Source organism: Felis catus, chromosome D4 (assembly GCF_018350175.1).
Source record: "Felis catus isolate Fca126 chromosome D4, F.catus_Fca126_mat1.0, whole genome shotgun sequence".
Taxonomy (NCBI): Eukaryota; Metazoa; Chordata; class Mammalia; order Carnivora; family Felidae; genus Felis; species Felis catus.
Genome location: NC_058380.1, coordinates 24,194,368 through 24,207,482, shown reverse-complemented (window position 1 = coordinate 24,207,482; position 13,115 = coordinate 24,194,368). Strand labels below are relative to the sequence as shown.

Genomic DNA, 13,115 nt, shown 5'->3' with positions numbered 1-13,115 from the left:
TTCTGTTCTTGTGATCTGTTGGTCTATCTGATCAGATTTTACTTGTCTGTAATTTTACACATTCTATGGCAAAGGAAAGTAGAAGTTCATGAAAACTTCTGAACTTGTACATTTCTGGATTCAATGACAATGGACTTAGATTTACCTTTATCTCTACAAACTTGTTTCAAAGTCCTTTGCTTAATGACCTGCTTCAGCCAAAACGTTGTGAAGATGGGAATAGGAAAGATGCATGCTTAAGTTATCACTTCATTTTAACACTTCTGCTGGATTCCTACTCTCTCAGTAACTGCCCTGCACCCCCACCGTGTCTCTGCTGTGCTTTCAGGTCCTGTGAGGTCCTCTGGCTCCTGCTAACTTCTCAGGCCACATCCACACCTGATGCTGCTGCTGTCCCTCCCCAACTCTGAGCTGTCCAGCCCCACCAGCTTCTTCCAGTTACCTGCTCCCTGCCCCTACCTCTTCTACTTATGGTTACAGGTGCCTGGGACAGGCCACCATTCCCTCACTTCTTTCCTACTTTCTGCCTAATTGAGATCTACTCATCCTTCAAGTAATCCCTTAAAGGCTGTTCATGTTCACCTGTCTATGCTGCCAGAGCATCTTGTACTTAACCTTCAAATGAGGGAAGGAACTCAGTCTGTTTTTTAGCATTTTACTTTTAGGATGTAGCATGGTGCCCCTTGCATGGCATGAATGTTTTAATTTCCCACGCTCATATATTAGTGTCATAATGTCAGTTTTCTTATGGCAGTCGCTACTGTACAATGATGCAGACATTGGTACTTAATGCTGTTAACTTTTGTTCATAGCAGACTGTTTGGGCTTTAGATCTGTTTAACTTATAGTTTGAATGAATAGGTTAGCTCCCTATTTTAATGCTTAAGGGAGCAAGACTTGGAATCTAATGGAGTCTTTTCCTAACAACCTTATTGGATCACTGTGTTCCTTCGTGCGGAGTGGTGTTGTCTGTGCTTGGCTGTTCCCAGAGGTGCCCTTATTATTATTTTTTTTAATGTTTATTTATTTTTGAGAGAGAGAGAGTGAGTGAGCACACAAGCAGGGGAGGGGGAGAGAGAGAGAGAGATTGGGAGAGGGAAACAGAATCTGAAGCAGGCTTCAGGCTCTAAGCGGTCAGCACAGAGCCCCACAAGTGGCTTGAACTCACAAACAGACTGTGACCTGAGCCGGCAACCACCTGAGCCGCCCAGGTGGCCCCTAGAGGTGTCCTTAGACCAGAGGTGTGCAGGCATTCTAAATACCAGCTCTACTACATTACATACACATAAAGGTAGATCTAGACGTGCTCTTCTAAGTAAAGTGTTAATCCTGTGAAAATATGTGACCCTTTAAAAATTTTTGCACATCTTAAGCATACCTGTTTTTCTTCCAAGTTCATGTAATAGCCCTTTCAGCTTCAGTGGGAATATTTGTGATTTAAAATGCATATTTCCCAGGATAATTTTATTTTGGTTTTTATTTTTTGTTTTCCCAGGGACAATTTTAAAATTCTAAGTTGTGGGGCGCCTGGATGGCTCAGTCGGTTGAGCGTCCGACTTCAGCTCAGGTCACGATCTCACGGTCTGCGAGTTCGAGCCCCGTGTCGGGCTCTGGGCTGATGGCTCAGAGCCTGGAGCCTGCTTCCGATTCTGTGTCTCCCTCTCTCTCTGCCCCTCCCCCGTTCATGCTGTGTCTCTCTCTGTCTCAAAAATAAATAAACGTTAAAAAAAAAAATTCTAAGTTGTGAATTTTTCATCAGTAATTAGCCATCACCGCTGTCCTTTTTTTTTTTTTAAACAAATGATCTTGTAGTTTATCAGACAAGAAGATGAGTAGGCTCAAGTTTTAAACATCTAAAGCTGGTTGACAATTCAGTGCGTGTTTTTCTCTGATCTGATGTCTTTCTCAACCTTTCATTTGATCTCTTTACTTCAGACATAGATTACTTTTAGTGTTAGGGGCTCTCCCAGCACTGAAGTGCAGAGAGCATGTTTTGTCTTGGCTGACTAAAGCATATGATTCGACCCTCTGTTTTTACCCAGTATTTATCAAGCTCACCTATAAACAGGTGTACGTGGTACTTGTGAATCCAAACGTAATTGCCTGAGATGAGTCCCTGGACTTAACGAATTAAAAGAGCTTCAGGCTTGTCACCACCGGGCACCACACTCAGCACCCACCTGTACCACCCTGGGTTGGGCCAGAAAAAACCAGATCTGTGTGTGTGGCATTGTGCATCCTCTGCTTGTTTAACCTTTGATGGCAGGAGCAAGGACACTGGGGAGGCCGGTGACTGCGGCACTCTTAGCAGAATAAAGATCGTCTTGGCACCAAATAGTGGCACCAAGTCTGCTGAGCTGAAGAACCCACATGTGTTTAGCTGCCTGTGCACGGGGCACGGCATTGAAAGCTTGCATAGAGGGACCAGGTATCATCTCTTGTTACAATAAGACATTTTTTGTCTTTGTTTTTTTCCATGAGGTGTCAGAATTGCCAGGTACTTTCTGGTGGCTGTCTCAGCATAATCCAGGTGGTTCTCTGGTTTCACAGATAGAGACCAAATGAAGCACACAGGAATATAGGGGGCGGGGGAAGGTCGGAATGTGCCTTATTGTCTCCTAACGTGCTTTCCCCAAATAGCTTTAGGCAAACCAAATTTTATGAGATTATCTCATTTTAATCTTAGTCATGCCGTCCTTCTTTAAAGGAGTCTCTTTGTGATGTGGACAATCCCTGCAGCGATAATATACATCCTTCTGCAAAGTAGGTTTTTAAAAATCTTGGTATGTTAAATCTTCTTCATGCCCTTGGGACCCCTGAAGACCAGCTCAACGTCTACTCTTGGCACAAAGAGCTAGTTTCTCCATGGGGAGCTGGACTCGAGCCAGATGGGCTGAGATGGAATCCTGGCTTTGCTATCAGGACAATGCTTACCTGTCTCTGCCTCAGTTTCCTCTTCGGTAAACAGGATACTAGTGGTAACTTCTTTATAGGGTTGCCAGGAGGGTTGAGTGACTAGTACATAATAAATGCTAAATCACTGCCTGGACTACATATGGAAGGTGCTTAGTAAGTATCTGCTTCAGTATATGAATGCTTCAGAAGAGTCTTTTGTTTCCTTGAAAGAGAGTGGGTGGTGGTGGTAAAGACTTAACCCTGGTCATAGAAGCTTTTACATAGTAAATACAAAGCTAGCACGGAAGAGGATGAGGAAGTAATTTAATCTGGAAGAGGATGATTAAAAAACAACATAGGAAACTATAATGCCAACTTTTTAAGTTCAAACTGACTGTAACAAGTTCCAAGTCATAGTGGCTTGGAACAAACTTGCAAAATACAAACTTATTTCTTTCTCGCGTGTCATTCAGATTAAAGTGGTCAGGCAGCCCTGCAGGGCAGGTGACCTCAGTGTGGGGACTCCAGAATCCCAGCGCACTCTATCCTGTGTCTTTGCCATATTAGAGTTCTCCACTTAAACTATGAGGATGAGGAAGAGAGATGGAAATAGGTAGAGGGAGTGGGAAGAGAGGGAGAGGGAAAGGGGGTGGAAGGAGAGACACAGAGAGAGACAGACAGACAAAAATGAGTATAAGCTGGGGATTTTATGAAAGATTTTAGGGAATAAGCCATGAAGTGGCAAACACACCATTTCTCTTCCCACTCCATTGATCAGAACTGGTCACATGGTTCCGGTGTACTTGCCTGCGGTTCTGGGAAGTGGCTTCTCCCTGTGTGCCTGCTAAGAAGAAGCAGGACAGATGAGCATTCCAGTAGTCTGTAGCATGATGGTTAACTACAGAACCTATCTTCTGATGATGGCAGATATTTTCTAGAATTGATCTGTTTGTATACTTCACTGTAAACCATCCGAAATTCTTTATAATCTCAAGACCAGCAAAGGACTTGAGAAGATTTAGAAATCATTATGTGTCTTTCTTATTTTTGAAATTTGCAGAAAGTCAGGAAATCTGATCTCTGCTTCTGAACATTTTATTGTGCTGTTAGCCACTAAACAAGGACTCTAGGTGACAGTATCTTAATGGCCATCTCTGACAGGCAGGTCCCTATTAAGGAGAAAGTTTTTATGTTTTGTATTCTGCTGGTGATCCGTAAATGACAAAAGGCAAAGAAGTTAATGATCCAGTTATACACTGAGGTTGCATGGGACAATATAAGAGTATTTTTTGTTTTGTTTCCTGCTCTAGTAAGTACAACTCACTATTGGAACTAGCATTTGTACTCCGCTCTGGTGGGAACGGTGATGACTGCTTTCTGTCTTATATCAAATAAAGTGACTTCATCCTGCAGGTTTATTAATAACATTTCACTTGAGCAGTTCTTTTGAATCATAATTGGCATCTACACAGATTGAACAGTTTATTTAAGACCTAGGGGATTTTATAGCCACATGGGCACCCCTTGAGGCCATGCTTAACTAAGCTTCTAGGTTAATATATACCTCAGATTTTTCACTGTTTCATAGTTCAGTGGATTAATTTTGAATCCCGTTTCTTCTGCAAGGTTCAGATGTCTAACACAATTGGGAAGCAAAATAGTGTTATGGTGGATCATGTGGTCTTCAGCCTCAGACTGGGGTGGAATCCCAGCTCTGTCACTCAGTCACTCAGGGACTTTTTATCGTTGGCTCTGGTTGCCGAGGTATCTCTAGTAACAAATACCAGACTGGGTGGCTTCAACAACCAAGATTTCTCACATTTTTGGAGGCTAGAAGTCCCAGGTCATGGCGTTAGTGGGGTTAGTTCTTTCTGAGGCCTATCTCCTGGGCTTTTAGATGGTCACCTTTCTGTGTCTTCACAGGGTCTTCCTTCCTTCCTTCGCGCACCAGGTCCTGAACTTGAGTCAGGGGCACCGCGAGCCCCCCTGACTCACTCCTTTATCCTCCGGCAGGCAGGCTGCCAAGGCGCATCAGTTTTTCTTTTGAAATGACTCTGGAGTATTTGTCTTTTAATAAAAGTTAATGACAAATAGAATTGTCACATATAAATATATATGAATTTATATGAAGTAATTTTTAATGGACTATCAAATAACAGGTATACTCACTCTTCTGATCATAAATGCTGAAATATGTCTTATTAGAGATTGGTGGAACACGTTATTAATCGGTTTAATGGTTACCTCACTTTTTTTCTGTACATCTATTTTTTACCTTTCTGTTAAAGGAAAAAAAAGAAAAACAGCAGTAACTCCCTATCATTCCCTCCCTATGCACTGGTCTACATCTTCTAACACTAAGTCATGACCTTATAAAACTAAATATATACAGTTTTTATTTATTCGGTCATCCCTCAATAAATCCAGGAAAAAATGAGCTTGCCGTTCCACTTGAAAAATAATACGGAGAATAAGGCAACGGCATCTCTTCCCTCTCTTCCGGTCCTTCTATTGTTGCTTCTTTCTTCCTTGGTTCTTACGTATCTTATTCCTCAAAGTATTGTGAAAATTTGCCTTTTTATTTCTTACTTGGTTTAATTTAGTTTTTAATTTTAATTAAAAAAAATTTTTTTTTTTTTGGCAGAAAAGAGCAAGTCAGTACCTTGTATCTAAACATCAACCTTGTGGAGCCAAGACTAATTCAGCCATACGAACACGTTATAAGGAACTTCATCCGCGAGATCAAACTGCAAAGCACAGAAATGGAAAGCCTGGCCATTGCAGTGAAGAGGTATTAGAACCTTTCCTTTCTCTGTGGCACGCGGGGGTCCTTTAACTGGCTCTCTGACCAGGTGGCACGTGGACTGAACTGCACTGTCGCATCATGTTGTGGGTGGGCTTCCTGAGCCTCAGGAATCTGGAGCTGCCTAAACTCAGCCAGCTATGAGGGCAGCTGTGTCGGGCAGTACTTTGTAGGGGCGGCCAGCAGCCCATCAGTAGGTCGCTGTGACCCTGTCATATAAACTTTTCAAGGCCAGTGATTCCATACAGACCAGTTCAGAGAGATTTGTTATCTTCTATCCAGCCACTTGAAACGTACGGGAAACTTTTCATCCAGAGAGGCAGACAGGACTCCCATTTGAAGCCTGGCCTCATCACTGACAGGTGTGTGACTTTGGGCAGGTTTCTGCATCTGCAGAATGAAACGATAAATATTCACATTCTCAGGGTGTTGAGATGCAATCGATGATGTCATGGCTGGAGCCCCTGGCGCGGGCTTAGTGGTGGGACTCTTCCTCTCTCCGGCCCTCCCCGCCCAGCCTGAACTGAAAGCCAAAAAGCTTTAATCGCGTACTGTCATGCAGACAGTTTGTGTAAGCCATTCATCTTATTGGTTTTACCAGCAGCCCAGTGCAGAGAAAGAGCTTAGATATGTTACAATCCAAACATCAGCCTTTTTGCCCCCCCGGAAGGACCACAGTCCTTTGGCAGTAGTGGGAAAGAGGGCATGTTGTTTGCCCTAATTCCTGGGTGTTCTGCCCCACAGATGCTCGTTGCTGCCATCTGTTTTACCGACATCTCCGAGCGTGCAGCACGTCCTGCTGGTCTCTGCCAGAACTTGTGACAGCCTCTTTGATAGGATGTGCCCCATGTGCATGGAGGCAGGAGAGGGCTATTCCTCTGTCTCTTTATTCTTTCCTTCAAAATGATGATCAAACTATCTAGTTGACTCTCTGCAGTAAGTGAAGGGAATTAACGTATAGAAGAGTAATGTTTTAAAACATTGATGCTAAGTAGGACTTGGTATAGTGCTGGGGTCACGCAAGAGTTGTACCATTCACAGGGGGTTTCTTAGAAAATTTTCAGTTCCTGACCCTGAACTTCTCCCTCAAGTTTGCCTGCTAGGGGCTTTCAGTAGGATAGGAGGGTGGTCCTCTGCATTCCAAATTCTGTAGAGCATTATGGAGCTGGGGGTGATTCACAGACACACGTGTTGAGATTTTAGAGTATCCAGTGAATACGTCTTAAAACAGACTAACTTCCCTGTACACACGCACACACATATATACACACACAGACTCACACAAAACCATGTGGAACACACACACACACACACACACACGTTTACATGTGATCTTTAAGGATGTTACCATGTAAACCCATCGGGGAAAAAAGAATGGGATTCTTAATGTTCTCATCAGCAGCCAGGCTGCTCTGCTTCTGTGGAGTGAGTGTGTCATGTGTTTTGAGCTGTGTTAGTGCTTCTCTCCTTCCTGCTTCTGTGTTGTCTGGGTGGAATCCACAGTCAGGCTCTGTCCTAGCTGTCTGAGACCTCGCTGAAGGTCTTAGATGACAACTGTGCAGTTATCTTATGTTCTTACCTGAGGGCCATCCGTCCTCACCTGGGCTTTTGGTTGGGGGAGGGTCTCCATCTTTTCGCCCTGCACTTGGACCTGAAGAATGGTCCTAGTGTCTGGATGGGAGCCCTGGACTAGGTTAGAGTGGACAGTCTTCATCTCATTAGACATTTCACTAGGAGTTAGGAATTGCTGGAGGCAAACACTGTGTCATTATAGAGTACCCCAATTTACCAAAAAAAAAAAAGTTGCTCAGAAATGAGGAGGCAGAAAGAACACATTCAGGAGCAGTCTCAGATGCCCAGATGTTTAGAAGGAGCATCTGGATATCTAGAAGGGGCAGTTGGAAAAATGGTCATAGAGGGAGAAGGGATATGTGGCTTGGCTGTTTACATTCGCAGAGTTGACCAAATCAAACCAAAGTTGCTCTGGAGATATGTAATTCCTAGATTTCAGACAGTAAGTATTTATAAATGAACCAGAAATAGCTGACTTTCTAAACCAGGTTAACATACCTTTGGACAAGCTGTAAGGTAAGGATGAAGAAAACACAAGCAGGAAGTAGTAGGAAATCATGAAAAATTTTATTCTGGGCCCTTCTCCCAACCCCTCAGTGTTCATTTGGAACTTGATACAGAAATTAAACTATAGCATGAACAGACTGTTAACAAGGAGTAAGTAAGTGGAAAGCGGGTAGGATGGTATGGCAGAAGCCTTCAAACTGGAAGATGGGAGGTCTTATATTTAGGTCCTGGTCTCTACTTTTTATTAACAGCATGTCATTGATCGTCTAAATCTCACGTGGCTGCTTTCACATCTCTCGTAATCTCGTTGAGTAGGCAAGGCTCATGCAGGATAAAATTTAGATAATCAGACCTGCAGCAGAGAGAGAACAAATGATACTTCTTCTAGGGTTTAATCTGAAGCCTCAACCATTGTAAAGTGGCAGATGTCTCCACACTAGACAGTTGCTCAAGAAAACTATCCCAGAACTCTTTTCAATGAAATGTTCCCATTTCTGACTTTTTGGCAAATCCGTGTGCTCTGCCACTAGAGAGAGGTGATTTAGTGATGACATTAATAAAAGAAGCAGAATTTTTCTACAATGTAAAGACCATATATCTGTATTCTAGAACTTTGGGAACTGATTAGAAATAGTTGTTGAGATTCCTTTTTTTTCCCCCTTCTAACTGTAGTACTGTGTGTTTCATAGAATAAAATTTCAAAATTATATCTAACCATCTGTTTGCCGTGGGGTTCTTTTTTTGTCCAGAGTTGTCACTCAGTCATGGCAGTAAAAAGGATTTTCAGAATTTATTGACAGCTTCCCAGTGATTTGGTATCTTTATCTGTACTTTGCCACAATCTAGTTTAATACTGTTCTATCTAATTTATACCATTTATTTAATGTCTAGTTTTAATGTCATTTTACACCCAAGTGGTCAAATTGCCAATCTCATTTTGTTACGTGGAAGGAACAGGGAATATTACTTTAAACGGCGGGTTTCTCCTCGTCTGTAAAAATAGGGGTTGGAATAGCGGAAGTTGAAGTTTTCTCTGCATGTTGCGGTGACAAGGCGTGCATCCTCTTGAATTTCAGAGCCCAGGATAAGGCAGCCATGCAGTTGAGTGAGCTGGAGGAGGAAATGGACCAGAGGATTCAGGCAGCAGAGCACAAGACGCGGAAAGATGTGAGTGTGTGGGATCGGCCCCTTCTTTCCACGAATCTTGAGGGAGCACCTTTCGTAGACTGGGCACCAGGCAAGGTGGTGCAGCAAGTCCAGGCTCCGGGGGGCTCTCAGTGAGGGCAATTTTTGGTGGTGGTGGCTTTGTGGGGAGAGTAAGGAGAGAGAGAGAGATAATAAGTAATCAAATAAGGCAGATAATTTCAAGCACAACAAGTGCAGTGAAAAGCAAGTGTGGTAGACCGCAATGGGGAAAGGAGGCAGGGAGGCCAGCAGCCTCTTTGTAGAGGCGATGTGAGAGCTGAGGCCTGAGGACGAAGGCAGAACCCTCTTTGGTAAAGGAAGGTGGCTCAGCTTTTATACCTTTGTCACTGACCATGTCCACTGCCAAGTTTAAATCTAGGTTGTGGGGAAATTAAAATTCTTTCTGCAAACTTCCGTGTTTTATAATGGAATATACTTTTTAAAAAATTTTATTTATTTATTATTTATTTTCTTAGAGAGCGAGAGAGTGTGTGAGCAGGGGAGGGGGCAGAGGGAAAGAGGGAGAATCTTAAGCAGGCTCCGTGCTCAGTGTGGAGCCCGGCGTGGGGCTCGATCCCACAACCCTGGGATCATAACCTGAGCTGAAATGAAGAGTTGGACGTTCAACTGACTGAGCCACCCAGGCCGCCCCTAATGGGATGTACTTTTTATTCATCATAGGCACTCTTGTGGTTGAAAGTTGCTACACCTTTGGTGATTCCCGGAGACACAATAATTGTCTTTTTTCCTTATGTAATATAGTTAGGTGATTAATGTTTACTGAAAACAGAAAATAGATATGATATATCTTTGAGGCTAACGTTCAGTTGAACATTCTATTTTCTTTTCCACTCATTTGCTCTGTTACCACTGAGAGGCAGCAGGGGGGAGTAAGAAGGCCTGAGCATTGGCGTCTGACAGGCCTTAGTGTGCTTCCTGCCTGGGAAAATAACCTGCCCTCTGACGGTTGTGGTTCCATCTTAGAATGGGGTAATGTCACCTACCTGCTTTGTGGAGGTTAGCCTAATGATCTGGCTATGTGCCTAGCACCGTGCCTGAGGTATGGTGGGCACATCGCACCTGGGGCCTACCCGCTCTTTCCTGTTGCTTTGCGGACTTTGCCTTTTTTCACATTCTTTGCCTAAAACTGCTGTCTCACATGCATGACTTCAGGTCTCTTTGTTGTCTTATTTCTTAATGACATATTTAATAACTACTGGGAAGTCATAGTCAACTGAATGAATGGCTCAGAATCCACAGGCCCAGCTTCAGTGCAGTGCGGATCCCATTCTTCTGTTAGCACTTCATTTGTTGTAGTCTAGAAACAGAAAAATCGTAAATTCTTTTCCTTTTTTCCCTCCGTCCGTTAATCTGTGTGCTCAATCTCGCATCGCACACTTATTGAGCACATATGCTATTCTGCTGCCAGTCTCCCTGCTTCTTCCAGCTAAGTATGGAACAGACATATTTGTTGTTGGTATTGGAGACCTTACCATGGCCCCCACCCCTTACAGCATCAGGTTTGGTTAATTATAACATCTGGCTCAGCTCAGCTCCCTGTGATTCTTTACCACACAGCTCTGGTCCGGCTTTGCTCCAGCTCTTTTCTTTGCCTGGGTAACCGTTGCCCCACTCCTTCCCCTTTTCCTGAACTTGGCAAAGTTCAGGGAAAGTCTCCTCTTCTCCTTGATGCTCTCTCCCAGTCCTCTGGCCTGTATTCCACTCTTCCTGACCTTAGCTCCTGTTGTATGTATAGTGTTATTCATTGCTTCAGTTAAATTTTTTTAGTGTAATGGCTTTCTTGCAGTATAATTGATATACAAGAAGCTGCACGTATTTAAAGCATAGACTACAATAATAGTGGGTATATCTGTATGCTCTGAAACCATCACCGCAGTCAAGATAATGGGGTGTATCTGTCCATCTTGTGGGTTTCCTCACGCCCCTTCCTCCCTCCTCTGCCCTCCTTGCCAGGCCACTGCTGTGTATCTTCTTCGGTGAAATAGCTGTTAAAGTCTTTTTCTCACTTTTAAAATTAGGTTGTTTTCTTGTTATGAAGCTTTGAGAGTTCTTATATATTCTGACTTTAACATTCTCTCCCACACTGGGACTTGTCTTTTCACTCTCCTAACAGTGTATTTTGAAGGGTTGAAAATTTTCATTTTGATGAAGTCCAATTTGTCCGTTTCTCTTTAATGGATCATGCTTTTAGCATCTAAGAAATCTTCGCCTACCCCAAGGTCACAAAGATTTTCTGCTATGTTTTCTTTTGTACTTTTTTTTTTTTTTATGTTTTATGTTCTACATTTAGGATCCATTTTGCAAGGTGTGGATCAAAGTTCATGGTTTTTTTTGCAGGTAGATATCCAGTTGTTCCTGTATCATTTGTTGAAAAGATTGTTTTCCACTGAATTGCCTTTGCACTTTGTCCAAAATTGGTTTACTGTATTTGTGTGGGTTTATTTCTGGGCCTGCTGATTTGCCCCATTGATTGCTTTAGGCCAATATTACATTATTGCTTTATAATAAGTCTCAAAGTCAGGTAATGTTAGTTTTTCAAAGTTGTCTTGTCTTGGCTATTTTAGATTCTTTAATTTCCATAGAATCAGCTTGTCAATTTCTAAAAAACAAAACAAAAACCTGCTGGGGGTTTGGTTGGACTTCATTGCATCCATAGATCAATTTGGAGAGAAATGGCATCTAAACAATAATGAATAATTTGGTCCATAAGCCTGATGTGTTTTCCATTTACTTAGGTCTTCTTTAATTTCTCTTAGCAATGTTTTGTAGTATTCAGTATAAAGATCTTATAAGTCTTTCCTCAGATTTATTCCTATGTATTTGATATTTTAATGCTACTCTACACAGTGTTGTTGAAGATTTCCATTTCTGATTGTGAATCTACAGAAGCACATTTGAGTTTTCCATGTAGATCTTGTACCCTGGAGCCTTTGTTTACCTTGTTCACACTCAGTAGCTTGTTTGGTAGATTCCATCAGAATTTCTAGGTAGATGGTTATGTAATCTATGAATAAAGACAGTTTTACTTCTCTTTACTTCTGATGTGAATAATCACTTTATTGATTTTTCTCTCCTTACTTGCAGTGGTTAGAAGAAGAAAAGTTGTGAGACAGCCATCCTTGTCCATGTTGTTCATAGATGCCCTTTACCGAACTGAGCACGTTCCTGGTTGGCTAAGAGTTGTTGTGCCAATCAGGAATGGAAGGTTGGATTTCAGCAAATGCTTTTTCTGTCTCTATTGAAATGACCATAGTTTTTCTCATTTTTAGAATATCAGTGTGGTGAATCACATTGATTTTCGAGTATTAAAACACACTTGCACTCTGGGGATAAACCTCAGTTATGATGTATTTTTGTTTTCATATCTTGTTGAATTCATTTTGCTAAATTTTGTTTATAATTTTTGCATCCATGCTCATAAAAGATATTGGTTTATAGGTTTCTTTTGATGTGTTTGATGTGTCTAATGGTGGTCTCATAGAATGAGTTGGGAAGGCTTCCCTTCCCTTCAGTTTCCTGGAAGTTTGTGATGAGTTGGTCCAAACCACTGCCATGTCTCACGTAGGTTGCTGCGATGACCTCTTATCTGATCTCTTGACATCTACCTGTGACAGGTTGGGAATGGAGAGAGCTACACAGTGATAATTTCCTGTATTGAGTTCTGGATGAAATATTTTTAAACTGTAAAACTTGTTATGTTTGGGGTCGTGGCCCTGGATTTAGTGAGGAGACTTGCCTAGTGACATCTGGGTCCATTTTGATGGCAGGAAGGCTGTCCAAGGTGGTGCCTCACTGGGAGTCTGCACATCTTCATCCCACCCGTGAAGTGGCGACACTGGCTGCCTCACCCGTAAAGCTGGATAAAGTCGGGAGGCTTACTCAGGCAAAGGTTATGATGAGTGAAAATGTTGCTCTTCTCCTATATATTTTCTCCTAAGCATAGAATATTTAATTTATGTGGGTTCTTTAATTTATATGGGTTATTTAATTTACTTGGATAATTTAATACAGTCCTCCCTTTAATCCAGTAAGGAAGTGGAGGCACAAGTAAGTTGTCCCAGCTAGACAGCCAGTAAGTGGGCAGCAAGACTCTGGATCTCAGGCGGGTGTTTAGACATGGGGTCAGGTCTCC

The 13,115-nt window shown here is 42.4% G+C and overlaps 1 protein-coding gene across 3 annotated transcripts in view; it reads left to right on the top strand.

Annotated features, from left to right (window-relative positions):
• Positions 1–13,115, top strand: part of RASEF (RAS and EF-hand domain containing) — a 79,690-nt gene that overhangs the window by 28,241 nt on the left and 38,334 nt on the right. For all 3 annotated transcript variants that reach the window (XM_019815810.3, XM_019815811.3, XM_003995449.6), the window contains exons 2-3: positions 5,540–5,686; positions 8,854–8,944. In XM_019815810.3, coding sequence (XP_019671369.2) covers positions 5,540–5,686; positions 8,854–8,944 — 238 coding nt within the window. The remainder of the gene's footprint in view (positions 1–5,539; positions 5,687–8,853; positions 8,945–13,115) is intronic.